The following is a 15,235-nucleotide window of genomic DNA, read 5'->3' as shown; positions in this document are numbered from 1 at the left end:
CCACTGATTTGTCCAGGACCCCTGTTTTCAGGGAGGACTGTTGAGTTTCTAGAGCTGTTGCCGGGAAGGCGGTTGCAGAGTAGAACAAAGTGGGATCCTTGCTTCTGGGCCTGGCTCCCCACTGCAGTGAGCTTCTGGCTGAGCTTGAGCTTGGGCGAACATCCCCGTGTGCACGGTGGGAGGGGGAATGGGCTTGGACTCTGGGAAAACACCTGCCAAGGGGCGTGGCCTGAGCCTTCTGTTCCCCATGCTTCTTCCCAGCTCCCAGACCTTACTTACTTTTTGGACCTGCCTGGAATGCTTTCCCCTAGGTTTTCTATTCTTGTGGGTCTTTCCACTCTAGCATATTGTTTTTCACTTGTGTGCAATGAGGGTAAAAGCATGGAAATAGAGAGCTAAGATTAGTGAAATAGAAAATCAAATCATATATACTGGAAAGGATTGATGGAGCTCAAAGTCGGTTCTTTGATGAACCTACAACGAAGCTAATGCTCTCCTGAGACTCACCATGAAAAAAAATACAAAAACGTGGCACCTGAGTGGCTCAGTCTGTTGAGTATCCAACTCTTGATTTTGGCTAAGGTCATTATCCCAGGGTTGTTGGATCGAACCCTAAGTCTGGCTCCACATTGAGCATGGAGACTGCTATAAATTCTCTCTCTCTCTCTCTCTCTGCCCTTCTCTCTCCCTTTCTCTCTGTCTGTCTCAAACATACATGCAAAAAGGCACAGATAGCCAGCAGCAGGAATAAAGGGAGAGGTGTCACCCTGGAGCCTGTAGACTCCAGAAGGAAAATTGGACCCTTATGCCAAAAATTTTAATTTAGATGAAATGGATGACTTCCTAAAAACTATAACTTACCAGACTGCCAACAAAAAAGAGTAATTCTAAAACTACTGAAAAAATGGAATCAGTCATTGAAAATCCTCCTACAAAACATCCTCTGGTTCCAAGGGCTTTCGTAGCTAATTCTTTCAAGCATCCCATGGATTAATCTTTCACAATTTTGTTCCAGAGAATATCAAAAGAGTGTGCACTCCATTTCATGTTTTTTTTTTAACTTAATGTTTATTTATTTTTGAAAGAGAGAGAGAGAGAGCAAGTGGGGAAGGGGCAAAAGGAAGGAAGACACAGAATCCAAAGCAGGCTATAGGCTCTGAACTGTGAGCACAGAGCCCGACATGGGGCTGAAACCCATAAGCTGTGAGATCATGACCTGAGCCACCCAGGCGCCCCCACTCCAATTCATGTTGTACATCTTACATAACTTTGACACAAAAATTTGTCAAGAACCACACGAGAAAGGAAACCTGTCCCCCTGGACACACATTCCTTTCTGGTCCACCCTCTTCTCTGACCTGGGAAGCCAACCTATGTGGATCTCTAGAGTAGGACTTCAGGTCTGCCGTCTGTAGGCAGCGCTTGCGCACTAGGGAGCCCCTTGGGGCGTGAGAGAGGGAGTAGAGTAAGGTGAGGTCTGCTGCCTCCTCTGGGCCTCAGCGTGGATGCAGTCCTCAACCAATGGCTTTCACTTCTCTCCAGGGGCTGGAGGGAGGGGGCGTATACCCTGGCCTTTCCTCTTTGGGTTAAGGGTCAGTTCCTACACTGTTATTAGCCTCAGAGTACTAAAGCACCCCTGTGGTTTCTCCACATTCAGCCCACATCTTGCTAAATAGCCTCTACTAATCCGTCCCCAGATCACTCAAATTTAAGTGTTATCTATTCCTTATTAGGACCCTCACTGGCATAGGTTTGGACCCAGTACCAGAAATGGCTCCTGGAAATGGTCCTTCCACATGGGATTCTGGGATTGGGTCGCTCATATATTTTAGGAGCGTCTGTTGGCATCATGGTTGCTTAAATCATCACGGGTAAGGTTGTGTGGCCGACTGTGTTTCAACGAGCCCTGCGGGTGATTCTGGTGTGTGCCCAAGTTTGAGAACCATGGAGTTACAGCGCATCCCATAGCTGTCTCTGATCTCTAGTGAAGCCACCAGAAAGCCTTGGCAAAAGAAGCATCCCGGGGCCTTCCCTGGGAGCAAGTAGATCCCTTTCAACAGATCCACTTCTCTGAGCCTTTGGACTCCTTCCTAACACCCCAGGGAAGTCTCAGAATTACAGATTAATTAACTGCAGCCTTCTTTGTAAGCCTAGACTCCAATCAGCCAATCTGGCTGAGCATTAACATCATTTCCAGGTACTTGTGCTAACACATTAAATCCCAAATTTTCCGCAAGTACGCCTATGTCAATAAATTGGACGGAATGAGTCTTGTGTGTTATTCTTCCATTAGTGACCACTCCTATACATGCACCCTGAACCCACAAACTGAGTGGGTGAAGGGATATCCAAACCCTCCTGACTGTAGGGACTCCTGTCTGTCCTTCCCTCTGCTTCGGGACACAATATCTCATAGGAGAGTGGGGTTAGGAGCCAGGGATCTGGAGTCAGCCAGTCATGGCTTCAAGTCCTATATCCACCATTGACTGGTTATGTGATTTGGAGTAAATTGCTTACCTCTCTGAGCCTCTAAGAGGAAACTGATGGTTAGTTATTACCTCACTTTGATGTCAGAGCTGAATAAGATAATCCATGGAAAGTGCTCATCACAGTGCCAACAACCTCCATTTCTAAATAGTGACCAAGTGATGCTCACGCCTTTGGTCTGGGGCCCATGCTGGGGAACCATGCTGTGATACATCTGAGTCTGGATCCCACTGGGAGGAGTGGGATCTGGGATGGCACAGGCTGGACAGTGCTGCTTCTTGAGCAGCAGAGACAAGGTGGGCACAGTTACCACCCAGGAGCCCCAGGGCTGGAGAGGTAATCCGTGTTTTGGCCAGCAGGGATCAGTGGCAGCGGTTATGAGATCCCTAGACATGAAATGGATGGGATGCTTACTAAGGGACTGCTTGACTTTAGGTAGAAAATTTTAAGTTTTATGGGCAGAAACCTAATACAAGTCCCTGTATCCGTGGGACTTGAATTCATGGCCTCTTGAAACCCAATACAAGTCTCTGTATTCATGGGACTTGAATTCATTGATTCATGGCATCTTACCCAAGTTATCAAATCTAAACAGTTTCATAGACCTGAAATCTTCAGATCAGGAAGACCAGGAAGGGCCCTTGCAATGTTAGGCTGCAGATGAAATACAAGACAGTTGATTAAATTTGAGTTTCACATAAACAGTGAGCATTTTTTTTAGTGTAACTATGCAATTGGCAGTATTTTTGCTAAATCTGGAAACTCAGAGGTCTATACTGTAAATCTTTGCTAAGCCTTCCCCAGAGAAGCCTACTGCCGTATAACCAGGGTGACTCTGCCTTAGGGAAAGAAACACTGAGACCTTCTGGGATTATTTGATGATGGCTCTAAATGGACTATTCTCTGGATACCTGAAAATTCACCCAGGCTCCCTGGTCAGAGTGGGAGCTTATGGAAACTCTATTGGCATGGGGTTTCACTCAATGATGTTTAGAGCAGAAGTTCAGTTACCTCTTTTCTAGCTCAATGATCTTTATATGATATAAGTCTCCCAGAACTTAGAATCCTGTAATTTTAGAATCATTTTCTTGTGTAGAGTCTTAGGATCCAAGCCTCCTGCAAGCAGTGCCCAGTAGCCCTGGGCAATCTTAGTGCCCTGCTGTCTTAGACTGGAACATGCTGGAGTTGGCTTCACTATGTCATGTTGTGATTTTCAGAGGTTTACCCATTGAAGTCTATTCTCGTGGAATAACTTGTTGGGAAGCCTTGATATGTCACAGCTTAAAGCTATGACTAGTCAGAGAAGCACCCTGTACTTACGCTTCCCCCTGTCCATCTCACTTTACTCTTCAAAGCTGTCAGGAGTATTGAGATAGTACAGTCTTTCCACTTTACAGAACGGATATTTGACTGCTAGAATGGCAGTCAATGGGAAGGGAGTGAGCCAGCACTAACTGGCACTCTCTGCCCCCCGGGCTGGTCTCTCCAGAGAAAGGCAAGCCTGCAGAGGAAGAGAATAGCACCCTTGTGGCACCAGAGGAGGGAAGTCCCTCCATCCCCCTGCAAACAGTGCAAAACCGCTTGCTTACTCCTTCCTTCACACCTCCTTCTCTCCTATCTCCACATTCACTTACAATATCCCATCCACCTGCAACATTATTCCTTCCATTTGGCCCCCAACAGGAATCATGTGAGGCCTGACTTAAAATGTGCTTCCAGCCCATACAGATTCCACAGGGGACCAAACCTTGTTCTGAATGGATGGTTTACAGAAAATAGGACAAATCATAGAGGAACATTTTGATAAATGGACCATATTAAGATTAGGAAGCTTATTTCATCAAAAGGCATATTTAAGGGAGTGGAAAGAAAAACCACAGATTATGAGAGGTGTTTCAATTCACACATCTGACAAAAGATTCCTATTAGGAATACAGAAGGTACTTCTATTAATTTATGGTAAAAAAGACAGCCAATCTACAAATGGACAAAATCTAAATCTAAGCATTACCAAAAATGGACAAAAGGCATGGCCTGGGGTTCATGAAAGAAGACATCCAACAAATATTTGAATAGATGCTCAACCTCAGCAGTCATGAATATAATGAAATTTTAAACCGCTACTATGTGGATTATGGGAAGTTATAATCAGAATGGCTAACTTAAAAAGAATTGACAGAAGTGTTGCAATACCGAATGTGGAGCAACTCTAGTCCTTATACTTTGCTGGTGGCTGGGAGTGGATGTAAATTAGCACCATAGTTTTGGAAAATATTTGGCAGATTTGAAAAAAGGTTTGGTGGGTGAGCATATGTTCAACGTACACATATCCTATGATCTCTGTGTGTATTTCTATCAATCACCAATCATCTATTTATCATCTACATTCTACCTCTGTATTTATCTACCTCTGTGTCTATCTATCTATCTATCTATCTATCTATCTATCATCTATCTATCTATCTATCTATCATCTGTCATCTACCTGTAAATCCTAATGTTTGCACCAATACCTCCAATTTCAGGCCAACACAACATGCTTTTTTCCCCTAGCTTTCTGACATTCCTATGTTTTGTCTATGGAAACTTCTCCAACAATAAGTGGCTTGACCTCTGTTATCTGCAATATATTTGCTTATTTGCTACACCCTTCTCTATGTCAACATTCTCCTAGTTATGTAGCTAACTTAGTCCCAATCTTGTTGGCCCTGAATTGTGGGCCACCTTCTTGGACCCAGTCCTACCAAACATGCTGGTCAAGTTCACGGTCTTGTCCGAGCCCTGGTCCCAAAGAGCACACTGGGCAAGTCCCTGATTCTGGTCCTAGCCCCAGCCCAGGTGAAAACCCCAATCAAATGCCCAGCTAAATGCCTGGCCCTGAGCCAGTGAATTTGTCTGTTGAGATCCAGGCATTGACCAAAGGAAAGGAGAACAAATATTGACTGTATGAAGCCATGACTCAATAAGACAGAGCCTTAGATGAGGACCTGTGTACAGATAGTTCATTTGGAAGTGATCAATGGAAAGGGATCAAGGATCCCAGGGATCAGGACTGAGCAGGTGGCAGAGGTGGAGAAGGAGGAGAAGCCAACACAAGTATGCATAATCCAGGTCAGCATAGAGGGTAGTGGGGACTGATTCCCCTGGGACTACCTGAGAAGCCTATGGAATGGCTCCCAGAATCCACCACTGGAAAGAAGGGTGGCAGGAGTGTGTGAACTACTGCCTCCACTCTTCATTGGCAGTAGATTGTCACCCTGTGTTCCCTCCCCCACACTTCTGAGCCTTGGGCGAATGTGTAGGCTGAGCCAAATCCCGACCTGAGAAGGCACCCAAAGAGGAGCCTGTGGGCAGAAAGCAAGAAGTGAGGAGGACACTGGCAGCAGATGTGGAGAGACTGAAGTGAATCACAGCCTGAGGCAAGCTGTGACCTGAGGGTGAAATCAGAGGTGTGCCCAAGAGGATGGCCATCATCTTCAAGTGACCTCCCCAGTCTTCACTCCTAGTTGACAAGGGAATAAGTCGGGTTCACAGATATTAACCAATCAATATAAGGATGTGGATTTCCAAAGCACTAATATTCAAGTTAGGCCATGTAAAACATCAATAACTTAAATGAGATGACACATTACTTATGTGTTTATGTTTAATGTTGTGAACAAAGGTTGTTGTGAGTTGAAATATGATGACACAGTCCTGGAGTGCAGCTAGCTGGGCAAAGCTCAGGGGAAACAAATGGATTGTGTTTTGATTGTGGCCTGGGTGTCATTCTAGGCTGTGTCTTCTTGCATTGGAAATTGGATTTGTGGTCAGGCTATTTCATGAAACCCTGGTCCCAGACCTCATCAGCCAGCTTGTCCTTGAGGCTGTGGAAGAGAGGTGAGAAATGGATGGAGCTCTTGTGGCCAGAAGTGCTCCTCTTACCCAGCTGATACTCAGCTGCTTATTGTCCCTGGGGCTTGACTGTGCTACCTTGGACTTCAGTGGAAAGCTGGTCTTTAGACAGGTGATATATCTGACTTGTAATAGGCTAGGCTCCTGACTGGCTCAATGTTTGTTTTTTAAAATATATATACTTTAATGTTTATTTTTTAGAGAGACAGAGCATGAGTCGGGGAGGGGCAGAGAGAGAGAAGGAGATACAGAATCTGAAGCAGGCTCCAGGCTCTGAGCTGTCAGCACAGAGCCCGATGTGGGGCCTGAACTCACAGACTGCGAGATAATGACCTGAGCCGAAGTTGGATGCTTAACCAACTGAGCCACCCAGGTGCCCCTGGCTCAATGGTTTTAATCCTGGGTGCTTTACTTCCCCAATCTACCCTAGCTAACAGGCATGGCCAAGATTCCAAGAGACATGGAGGGGGCTTGTGAGGTCATCTGCCAGGTCCCCTCACTTTCTGCCTGTGAAACAGCACAACCTCCCATTTTTTATGGGGCATCTTAATGCCGGAGAGAGAGATCCAGTTGTCCTAAGTGACATAGAGTCAGGGTCAGTTCTGGGACCAGATCCCAAGTGCTAAGCTTCCAAGTGTACTCAGATTGTCGTATCCCTCCACACGATCACAGATTACAGGCCTTGCAGAGCTGGGTCAGTGGAACAATAGTCCTCTTTCCCTCAGGGAGTGGTCTGGTCTTTGTGCCTTACTATGGTGGGCCTCATGTCTGAAAATGGAGCCAGCCATGCTCACGAAGTACAAGACAATCTTGACACTAAGAGACTATTAAGGAAAGGAAGTCCCATGCCTTCAAACAGATGCTTGCAATTTTGGGAGATTGGGGCTGGAGATAGCTTAATTCTGTGTCTCAAGGGCACCAGCTGTCTCTAAATAGTTGCCTTATGAGATTGTAAGAGAAGGTCTATGTTCCAGGTCAAATGCTTTCCCTCTCCAACATTTAACATACCACTCCATCTTGCCCATTCTACCTAACCTCACCCCCACTCCCAGCCTGCTTCACCTCCCCTGTACCTTTACAGTGGCCTGCCTGCCCTCAGGCCCTCCCTCACTTACTCCGACCCCATACTCAGATACCAGGTCATTCTTCCTCATGTGCATCTTGGAATGTGACACTGTCCTTCACTCCTATTTCCAAAACTTTTAGTGCATCTTGTTTTTCCAGAGTCCAGCCAGATGGGATTTCCCCCTCCATCCACTCTCTTCCTCCTCCTCTTGTACCAGCTCTGAAAAATCTTTTCATTTCCCATTGCATGCCATTCCCATTCAAGACCAGTCCTGTTGAAGATTTTTTAACGAAAAGCCTTGAAAGAGCTTCTAGGTTATAGACATCTAGTTTCCTCTAGTTTCACTACTAGGACAATAGTCTGGGTTTGAGGATTAATTAGTTAGATAAAAGTTGGGGTTATGGAGAAAAGTTTGAAGCAAGAGAGAGACTGGACAAAAGGAGGTGTGATGAGAAAAGAAATGTGCAGGTGATGTTAGAGACTGGAGCCAAAGGCTGGAACACCCTGAACCTCAGTTGAATCTAAAATACTTCTTAGAGGATGGCCCCCAAACCCTAAATTGCCAGCCATTGCTGCTGTTTTCTTCCTCCTAGCTAAATGTTACCCCATGAAAAATAAGACCAAGTTGTTTAGGGGCACCTGGGTGGCTCAGTCAGTTGACTGTCCGACTTCGGCTCAGGTCATGATCTCACGGATCATGAGATCGAGCCCTGCGTCAGGTTCTGTGCTGACAGCTCAGAGCCTGGAGCCTACTTCAGATTCTGTGTGTCTCCCTCTCTCCGTCCCTCCCCTCCTTGTGCTCTCTCCTTCTCAAAACTAAACAAATAAACATTAAAAAAAGAACAAGTTTAAAGTCATATATTTTTTCTTTGAAATTGCCATATAGTCATTAAATAACATTAATTTCAACAACACTACACAGCAGTACAGGAGCATTGACTTTCTAAGAATTCAGAAGTGTTTCACTCTGATGATCCATGGAAGGACCTGACAATACTGTAGGCAGGTTGGAGGGAGAACAATGACATCCTGCCATGAACTTGACTGAGTTCACAGGAAAGAAAACATGCCACCAGATTTTATACTTTACATTTGCTAACATTTATATCAGAAAAAGTCAAAACATCAATAACTTAAATATAATTAAATAATATTTAAGAAATGTGCTTTAAATTATTATACAAAGTGCTATTGTTGGGATTGTAATAAAATAATATCACTCTGCCCTTGGGGAGGGTTGGGGGAAAATAAATAAGATTTTCTTCAGGCTCTGTCTCTCCAGTCCGGGTATAAAGGTTCAAGGCTTCTGGGTTTGGGACTTTTGGTCCAGGCGCTTCATGAAATCCTGGACCCACTTCTGCTTGGGGTCAGCACAGATCTCTCTGGATGTTTTGGTCTTGAAGCTGTGGAGGGAAGAGAGGGCAGTTAGATGGAGCACCTTGAGGATTTTGTCCAGGAATGTGGCCTGTTGGACCCTAAACCTGAGCAGCTTTTTCTCTCTGGGTGAGGGGGCTGGATGGGGACAGGTGGGGGAGGAAAAGTCCTCAAAAGGAAACTGTGCTCTTGTCCCAGGGGAAGCCCTCAAGCTCCTGGCTGAAAGAACTTGGATGATCTGGCCAAGCTCCCAGAAGGTTAGCCTGGACAGAGTATGGATTCCCTCCCATGAGCTCAGTTTCTCCATGGGGTAAAAGTTCCTTTGGATTAGATGGTATATTTATCTGACTCATTTGGACATGCATCCCGATATCTTTCCCTTGTATGTAACTCAGATAGAACTTTTGGTGGAGGGTTCCAGGGCATGATCTACTCACATCACAGCTTCCTGGGGACACTGGATGTTGGTGATCCTTGTGTAGCTCTCTAGCTTCTGCATAGGGATCTTCCCTTTGACCACACTGAAGCAGCAGGTAATTGGGATGGAAACTGAACCTGAAAAACATTTTGCAAAGAATGATACAGTTATAATGCATCATAAGCATGCATTTGCAAGGGCAGGTAGAGAAGCTAGGAAAAGACAAAACAAACATACAAGTTCCAATGAACACTGGGCACTCCCAAGTCCAGTGCCTTAGTTCACATTCCACAGATGAAATGGTGCCCAGGAGTCAGTTTCCTCTTTGGGAGTCTGGGGACCCTCATTGTTGACTTGGAATGGAGAAATCTCACGTGACAAGACTAATCCAGTAGTGCCATTAGGAGGATCCACTGATCCAAAACCACTGACACCAAAAAGATAAGTTCTAAGAACTTGCTTCCCAGCTTTCTGTCCCCATGGGCTCTAAAGCCAACCAGTGTCATACACTGAGAGGCCCCTGGGTCCTTATTATTCTTACATGGCTGCCTGTAATTCAAAATTTGAAACCCCAAGCACTAATTTTTTTCCTCTGCACTACTGCCTGAAATGTTCTTCACATCCACAATGAGAAATGGTCCTTCCTTCTGTGTCACATCCCCAAACAATGTAAGGGTCATTGAGGTAGTGGCTGCATTTAGTGTCTCTTCTCCAGCTGGTGTCAGGAAGGACCATGGGGACTGGCCTCAGTGGCCTGGGCATCTGGTTCTGGGTCTGGCTAATTGTGCCATGACAGCTCTTTTTATCTCTGCTGTTGGTTTCACTTTCTCCATCTCTGTAATGTAGGCTATGCAGCAAGCATGCTGGGATGGTAGTACCTACAACAGTTAAAATGGTAAGCCTTAGGAAGAGAGGGCCTTACCTGGCTGAGCAAGCACCTGGATGCTGAAGGTGGCCACTGTGAGCAGCAGGCACAGAAGCACTGCGGAGACCTTCATGGCAGAAGGAAGCACAGGAGCTTGGGTGTGAGAGATGGAAGTTCCTGGGTTGGTTTCAGCCTCGCTGTTCCTCTGGACACCCTGCCTGTCTTTTATAGAGAGCAGAGTGTGTGGGCGGGGGCATGAAGTAAGACTTTGAATATGCTTAGTAGGCACCAGATCCTGGGGGTGATTTCCAAACGCTGGAAGAAGGAAGCTGAACAGTTTCTATCATTCACTTAGACTATGTGGAGTAGAGGTGAAAGGGTATGTCGTTGTACCAAGAGAAATACAGGAAGTGACCTCAATGGAATGTTAAGGATATGGAAATGGAAATGTTTGAAATGGAAAATGTTCTGTTGGAAAGGAAGAATGGAAGCTGAAGTCATAGTGAAGTGAAGACAATCAAAGATCTGGCCCCCTCTGGGGCCCAGGAGGCCTGAGACTGGGTTTTAAGTCTTTGACTGTACTTTCCATCAGACTCAGGTCCCTGGCATCCTAAACTAGTCAGGCTCCTGTAAAACCCCACACAGGTAGCCTGATACAACCCTGGCAGAATGGTGGAGTCCGGGAAAATCTTCAAGTTTTAATGCCATGGAATCTTATGTTATGGAGCATGAGAATTGGACAGCACATACTGATCTTGCAGGGTGGTGTTTCCAAATATTTTATTTAGACACTAATTTTTCTTTCCAGTGAAATCATAAGGAGAAACTCAATATTTCATGCAGGTAGAATGGGTCTGTTTGAGAAAGGCCTTCAGTTCCCTTTGTTTACATACAGTGGGGGTAGGGGTGGAGAAGGAAGGGAAGGAGCTAGGTTTGCAAACCACTGACCTCTTCTACTCGCCTCTCCTCATGTATCTGCCATTACGGTATCATGTGGAAATCCCACTGCCCTTAGACTCCCCTGTGCTCCTCCTCTCAAATCTCTGGCTACCACTGATCTTTATAATATCTCTATATGTTTATTTTTACAGAATGTCATACAGTTGGAACCATACAGTATGTAGTCTTTTCAAATTGGCTGCTTTCACTTAGAAATAGGCATTTAAGCTTCCCTTGTGTCTTTTCATGGCTCATTTCTTTTTATTGCTGAATAGTATTCTATCATATGTGTGTATCAGTTTATTTAACCATTCATCTATTGAGGGACATCTTGGTTGCTTCCATTTTGGGGCAATTATGAATAAAGCTGCTGTAAACATTCTTGTGCAGGCCTTCATGTGGACGTAAATTTTCAAATCATTTGGGTAAATATCTAGGAGAGTGATTGCTAGATGATATGGTAAGACTATGTCTAGCCTTGTAAGAAGCTGACAAAGGGTCTTCCAAAGTGGCTGTACAATGCATTGTTCATTCTCACTAGCAAAGAATGAGAATTCCTGTTTTCTGCATCTTCACCAGCATTTGCTATTGTCAATATTTTGGATTTTAGCTACTCTCCTGGGTGGGTAGTTGTTTCTGATTGTCTTAATCTGCAATTCCCTAATGACATATGATGTTGAATATATTTCATATGCCAATTTTCTATTTGCATATTTTCTTTGGTGGGTGTCTCTGATGAGGCCTGTCACTATTTTTAAATTGGGTTGTTTGTTTTCTCATTATTGAGTTTTAAGTGTTCTTTGTATATTTTGGACACAAGCCCTTTAACAGATGTGTATTTCACAAAGGTTTTCTCACAGTCTATGGTTTGTCTTCTCCTAATGGTGTCTTTCATGCAGGAGAAGTTTTTCATTGTAATGAAGTCCAACTTATTAATTTATTAATTTCATGGATCAGGCTTTTCGTGTTGTGTCTACAGAGTCATCACCAAACCCAAAGTCATCTCAATTTTTTTCTATGTTATCTTCTAGAATTTCATAGATTTGAATTTTACATTGAGGACTATGATCCATTTTGAGTTACTTTCTGTGAAAGGTATAAGATCTGTATCTAGATTCTTCTTATTTTATTTTATTTTATTTTATTTTATTTTGCATGTGGATGACAAGAACCATTTGTTGAAAAGATTTCCTTTTCTATTGAATTATCTTTGCTTCTTCAATATTGATTCTTCCTATCCATGAACATAGGATCTCTATTTACTTAGTTCTTTAATCTTTCATTAAAATTATTGTAGTTTTCCACATATTGATATTATACATATTTTCTTAGATTCATTCCAATGTACTTTATATTTTAGTCCTAATATATATATAGTATTGTGTTATTAATTTCAAGTTGAAATTGTTTGTTGTTGGTATGTGGAAAAATAATTGAGTTTTATGTATTAACTTGGTAGCTTGATACCTTGCTATAATTGCTTTTTTGTGCAGGAGGGGTGTGTGTGTGTGTGTGTGTTTCTTTTCCTACATGGACAATTATGTCTTTTACAAACAAAGACCTTTTTTTTTCAATTTATTCTCAATTTGTATACCTGTTTATTTTCTTGTCTTGTCTTATTGCATTAGCTAGGACTTCCAGTATTTTGAATAAGCGTGGTTAGAGGGAACATCCTTGCCTTGTTCCCAATCTTAGGGGAAAAGCATTTTTTCATGATTAAGAACATCATTTCATTGTTTCTACATCAGTAAATATGATGTTAGCTGTAGGCCTGTTGTAGATGGTCTTTATTAAGTTGAGGACACATCTCTCTATTCCCGGTTTGCTGAAAGTTTTTTCATGAATGGGTGTTGGATTTTGTCAAATGCTTTCTGTTGGTATCATCATATTGATATCTTTGTGTACTTGGAATAAACCCCACCTGATTGTGTTGTGTAATTCTTTTCAAACATTGTTGAATTCTATTTGTTAATATTTTGTGGAGGATTTTGTATCTAGGTTCATAAGATGGCCTATAGTTTTCTTTTGGTTCTTCCAGGATGGCAGGATTTTGATCACTTTGGGGACAGTCCCCCTGCCAGATATACCATGTATCACTGATCTCTATGGGGCTGTGTAGGCTAACAGGTCAAATTTGCTTATCTTTTTAATTTGGAAATAAAATCATTGTCTTACAAAATACCCTGAAGACCTCATTTTTAATTTCTCCTCTGAGCAGTCTTCGTATGGAAAATGCATCTATAAACAAATGACAGAAATAATGGTGGAAATCATAGTTCTTGGGAATCAAAAAGGAATAATCAAATGAATAGAAATAAATTGCATGTCTTGAGTCTAATCCTGATTTAGCCAATAACTAGCTAATGACTTGCCCAATGTGACCATGAACTAATCTTGACTCTGAGGTTCATTGTCCTCATCTATAAAGTATGGATTTTTGAAAAGTTTAGGGATGGTAAATAGTTTTCAATCATGTATTAACCTGATGGATTTATGGTACGTGACCAGAAAGGTTTGTTGGGAAAACAAATAAACAATAAGCCTTCATTTGAGTATTGAATGTAAAGTCATGATTGATTATTGATGTCTGCCATGGGTACAACAGTGGGAATTGGTACTTCCCATGTAACATAGTTTCTTTTCTAGGGTTAAATCATATTTAAGCTCTTCTGTAACTTAATTTATGTATGATTATCTGCAAATGATCCAATCAGAAACCAGAGAGGCTGGGATGCCAGGAACTTGCAGACAAGTGTTTTCAGCTGTCAGCCCTAGGAAAGACAGTACAGCATGGTAGTTAAAAGTCTGGATTTAGATACTAAGATTACTAGTTAATATCTATGTCAGAGAAGGCACAAGTAATCTAATTTCTTTGTAGTTCAAATTCTTTACCTATTCTTTGTTTTTCTTATATGGAAATGAAGTTTATTGAGAATATTAAACTACCTAACACTGAAAATTTACTTTGCAGAGTGGGTGGCGTATGGTAATACGTGCAATAAGGTAGCCATTAGCAATAGTCAAATAAAATGAGTGTTCTGTCTAGAACAAGCTAGAAAGGAACTCAAAATGTAGTTCTTGGTCTCTTTTACCAGTTCCCCTCAAAACCATTTCCAAACAAAGATATGTGATAAAGACAGGCCTCCCGAAATGCCTACACTTTAGATGAAGAAAGAAAAAGAGTCTCCTGGAAACAGAGAAGTGACGTCCTGCCATGAACCAGAAGAATGGAATGTTGTGGGGTCTCAGAAGAGATGGGGGTCAGATCCCAGTGTTGATATGCCAAAGAGCAGCAGGCTCCTAATTCTACAGGGAGTTCAGAGTTCTTAGCTGGCAAGTCACTCTGATTATGCAATTTCCCTTTCTTGCTTTGTTTTTAAACTGAAATCAAGAAATCCAAACATAAAAAAGTTAAAACGAAACTTTAGCCCATGCAAGTTCATGTCTGTCCAGCAGCCTGGTTGTGTCGTTCAAGGAAGTGGTCATTTTGCCTCTTCCCTTTCCCTTCTCCACAGTGCTTTCCCAGCAAACAAATTCTTGAAGCAGTTTTGACAACCCACCTACAGGTCAGTGGCTGCAAAGGGGAGCTTGAGGTCAGAAACCTGTGAGTAGCAGGCAGGAAATGAGTATCTTGGTATGGAAATAGATCTGAATTTTTAGGTGGTTCTCAAGGGATGTGATGGGAATGGGAGAGCACGTGGGAATCAGAATTGCTGCGTTCATTTTCCAGTTCAGTCTCCAGTGTCCTCAGTGGTCACACAATTATAGATTGCATTGGAAGAGACATTTGCATTTAATTTCACTAATCTTTTCACTTTACAAATGAGGGAAAGAATTATGGAAGTGAAATGATTTGTCATGGATTGTACAGCGACTACATGACAAACCAAGACTGGTCAGTGGTCATGTCTGAACGAAAACCATTTTGAAATTCAAAGTTAGAAGACAAAGACCAGGTAGAAGACTGCAGTGAGGTGCTCCAAAACCCCAGGGACCATCTAATGTCCTAGTCCCCAGATCCACCTATAATATCAGGATTCTCTGGGCAATTATTGGTAAGATATGCCTTAACCACTTCAGTATAATGAGTGAGAATCTTTGGAGATGATGTCTTAGATTCTGTTTTTGAAGTGCGCCGAGTGATTTTTAATCAGATCCATTAACCTAGTTCAAATGTCTCATTTACGGATGT

General features: G+C 42.9%; 1 protein-coding gene across 1 annotated transcript; it reads right to left on the bottom strand.

Moving 5' to 3' along the window:
- Window positions 1-8,289: 8,289 nt before the first annotated feature.
- On the bottom strand, window positions 8,290-10,298 carry LOC132688002 (C-C motif chemokine 8-like). The gene is made up of 3 exons (XM_060646704.2): window positions 10,162-10,298; window positions 9,259-9,376; window positions 8,290-8,850 (listed from the first exon to the last, which is right to left on the bottom strand). The coding sequence occupies exons 1-3, from the start codon at window positions 10,235-10,237 to the stop codon at window positions 8,745-8,747; spliced, it is 300 nt and encodes a 99-aa protein (XP_060502687.1). The 5' UTR covers window positions 10,238-10,298; the 3' UTR covers window positions 8,290-8,744.
- Between the last annotated feature and the right edge of the window lie 4,937 nt (window positions 10,299-15,235).

The sequence above is a fragment of the Panthera onca genome, chromosome E1 (genome assembly GCF_046562875.1).
Source record: "Panthera onca isolate mPanOnc1 chromosome E1, mPanOnc1 haplotype 2, whole genome shotgun sequence".
NCBI lineage: Eukaryota > Metazoa > Chordata > Mammalia > Carnivora > Felidae > Panthera > Panthera onca.
Note: the sequence above shows the minus strand (reverse complement) of the source record. Positions and strands in the feature narration are given on the sequence as shown.